At 55.1% G+C, this 2,993-nt stretch overlaps 2 protein-coding genes across 2 annotated transcripts in view; one reads left to right on the top strand and one right to left on the bottom strand.

Annotated features, from left to right (window-relative positions):
- Positions 1-1,102, bottom strand: part of NOP53 (NOP53 ribosome biogenesis factor) — a 74,766-nt gene extending 73,664 nt beyond the window's left edge. The window contains exon 1 of the mRNA XM_007943033.1: positions 938-1,102. Within this exon, the coding sequence (XP_007941224.1) occupies positions 938-1,102 (165 nt within the window). The remainder of the gene's footprint in view (positions 1-937) is intronic.
- A 30-nt stretch (positions 1,103-1,132) lies between these two features.
- The window catches only part of SELENOW (selenoprotein W), a 2,896-nt gene continuing 1,035 nt past the window's right edge, over positions 1,133-2,993 (top strand). Inside the window, exon 1 of the mRNA XM_007942866.1 lies at positions 1,133-1,161. Within this exon, the coding sequence (XP_007941057.2) occupies positions 1,133-1,161 (29 nt within the window). The remainder of the gene's footprint in view (positions 1,162-2,993) is intronic.

Raw genomic sequence — 2,993 nt, 5'->3', positions numbered from 1 at the left:
CAATATATATATATTTTGAAAAAAGATAAAACCATAACTCTCATACAGATTTCTTTTTAAAAAAGAGTATGCCTGTTTTAGTTATCTAGTACTGCTGTGACAGACATACCACAAGGGAGTGGCTTCAAGGAACAGAAATTAATTTTCTCACAATTTAGGACACTAGAAGTCTGAATTCAGGGAGCTGGCTCTAGAGGAGAAAGTTCGCCACTTCTGTCGGTCCTGGAGGAAGGGCCTTGTCTCTCCTCAGCTTCTGTGTCTGGGCTCCTTGGTCATGTCCAAGTGGCATGTATCCTCCTCATCTCTGCCTGCTTAAGCTGCTTTAGGGTATCTCAAGAGATTGAGCAAAGATCCACCCACTCATACTGCCTCATAAACAGAGCTGTAATCTCTATGGAAGCAAAGCCCAAACCAAACCCACTGCCCTGGAGTCAACTCCGACTCACAGCGCCCCTAGCGGACAGAGTGGAACTGCACCATAGGGTTTCCAAGGAGGTCATCTTTTTGGATGCAGATCAACAGATTTTTTTTTCTTCCATGGAGTGACTGCTGGGTTCCAACCACCAATCTGCCTTCATAAGGCAGCTGTAGGAGCTGGAAACTTTAACTTCCAGCTTGGACACACAGCCCCAGGGTCTACCTCGAATCTTTTCGCTCCAAGGCGTGAGAGAAACTGCCAGGTCTCCCAATCCCCACTATGCGCCCCCTTCCGGACCAGGCGTAAAATGACAACATTCGTGCTTAATTCCGTTTCCACTGAGGAGCTAGCCGTTAGTAACCAGCTCCCTGCCAGGCCGTACCATTCCAGCCAGGGGGGGGATATGTTTGGAAACGAACGGAGGGCTTCTCCTAGGGACCCCCATATCAGGACAGTCTTATCCCAACAGGGATAGAGACAGTAGATATGCGTGGGGGGCTCAGGTGGTGGGCTACAGACCCTCGCCCCCGAGTCTGGGTACTTTTCCGCTCCGTCCCCCCTCCGCTGCCGCGCGGCGCGTTGGTTCGCGCGGTGGAACGCCCAGTAACCTTCCTTTGTGCAAGCCTGCGGCAGGCGCCGCGAGCGCAGACCTCGCGGGTCTACGGTGCAGCTCGAGGCTGGCATCCGCGCCGGCGGATGTCTCTGTCTCGAGTCATGGCTCTCGCCGTTCGAGTCGTTTATTGGTAAGCTCGGTGGTGACATTCCATCTCCGCGATCCGCGTCCCAATTCCCTCCTCCAAACGGCCGGAGCTGCCTTTTGGGGGGCGCCAAGGCCTCTAAGGACCCACGGATACCCCCGCCGAAAAACGGGGGTTCCCATCTGGATATATGGGCGAAAATATGGGGGAAGGCCCTGATCCTCCCTTCCTGGCATATGACAACACACAAGTGTGTGTGTGTGTGTGTGTCCGTCCTTATTAAACACCCCGAGACCCAGGCCCAACTTCGGGGTTCAGTTTGGGGGGTCAGTACTGTAATGGGGTGCGGAACCTCCCTCCGTCTGCCCTTAGGGTTCCCCTCCCCCACTCAATTCCCAGGTTGTTACTGGGTGTGGTTGGAAGGGCCTTGGATGACAAATTTCTGGGCCTGTGTCCAATTGGGTGCGCCTCGCGGTGAACCCCGCTCCCTTTGTGGCCTCAGTTTCTCCATTTGTAGGAAGAGGGTGAACGAGGTGCAAAGACCTCGGGGTTAGCTATAATTCCCCCGCTAGAATGAAGACGCCAGAAGGGCCAGGAATTTTCTGTCTTGACTGGGGTGCCCCTCTTTTGGTCCCTGTGTGGAGGTTGCAGCCCACTTAGGGGTACCGTGGAAGAAAGGCCTGGCGCTCTGTTTCCATAAAGATAACAGCCAGGATAATGTTACAGAGCGGTTCTGCATGGGGTCGCTGTGAGTCAGCCTGCTTGACAGCAATGAGTGTGATTTTTTTTTTACTTGCCTAATAAAAATGCTGGGCACACAGTAAGCACTTTATAAATATATGTTTATTAAATATAAATATGTGTCCAAGGAATGTCCCCTCCCGAAAAGGCTATGGGGGAAGGAAATTTTAGCTTCATTTTCCAGATGAAGAAAGTAGGGTGGGTGCGGGCCAGGAGGGGCACCCGAAACCGTCTGCACGTAGTGACCATCCTGGCAGCTTGGGGTTTGGAACGACCTAAAAATCTGTCCCCGCTTAGCAGTGTCCCTGCCCACGCGACAAAGGAGAGGGTGGAATGACATTTTGAGGCCCCTAGCGGCCTGTGCACCAGATTCCAGCCCTGAAATAGCTGCGTGGGGGTTGGGGAAGCGTGTGGATTTCACCCTCTGCACCGGGATGGCGTTTGGGACCCGGGAGTTGCTGGGTTTTCCTCCCTGGGCAGCGGGTGGGCGTGGGTGGGGTGTCACGGGGCAGTTTGCATCCTAACCTGCTTTTTTCATTCCCCTCCTCTCCTCTGCCTCACTGGGGTCTCCTTGTCACCCCTCTTCCTGCGGCCTCTGTCTTTTTGTCTCCTGTGTTCGTCTGTGTGGGGGGTCTGCTTCCGTCCTGGGTCCCCGCCTCCCCCATTTCCATGCTGCTCCCTAACACTCCGTGTGTCTGATGTCTGTGTCCCTCATCATCTCTTTCTGGATACCCCTGCTGGTTTCCTCTCTCCTCTCCCGGTTCCCCGCTCCATCTCCTCCCCTTTCTCCTCCTCTGCCCGCCCCCCACATCTCTCCCTCCCTCCCCTTCTCCCCCATCTCTCCCCTCCCCTCCCTCTCTCCCCACTCCGCCTGTCTCCATCTTTCTCCACCTCCCGTTTCCATCTCTCTCCCCTCCTCTCTGTCGCTCCCCCTCCCCTGTCTCCATTCCTCCCCTCCTCTGTCTCCATCTCACCTCACCCCTCCATCTCTCCTCTCCATTCCCTGTCTCTCCCCATCTCTCCCTTCCTCCCCCGTCTCCATCTCTCTCCTCCTGTCTCCGTCTCTCCCTTCCCCTCCCTGTCTCTCCCCCCATATTTCTGCTCCCCTCCCCGTCTCTCTCCCCTCCCCCGTCTCC

Source organism: Orycteropus afer, unplaced genomic scaffold, assembly GCF_000298275.1.
Source record: "Orycteropus afer afer isolate SDZICR_OR568_19922 unplaced genomic scaffold, OryAfe1.0 scaffold00099, whole genome shotgun sequence".
Taxonomy (NCBI): Eukaryota; Metazoa; Chordata; class Mammalia; order Tubulidentata; family Orycteropodidae; genus Orycteropus; species Orycteropus afer.
The sequence above is the reverse complement of the archived record's forward strand: the minus strand, read 5'-3'. Positions and strand labels throughout refer to the sequence as shown.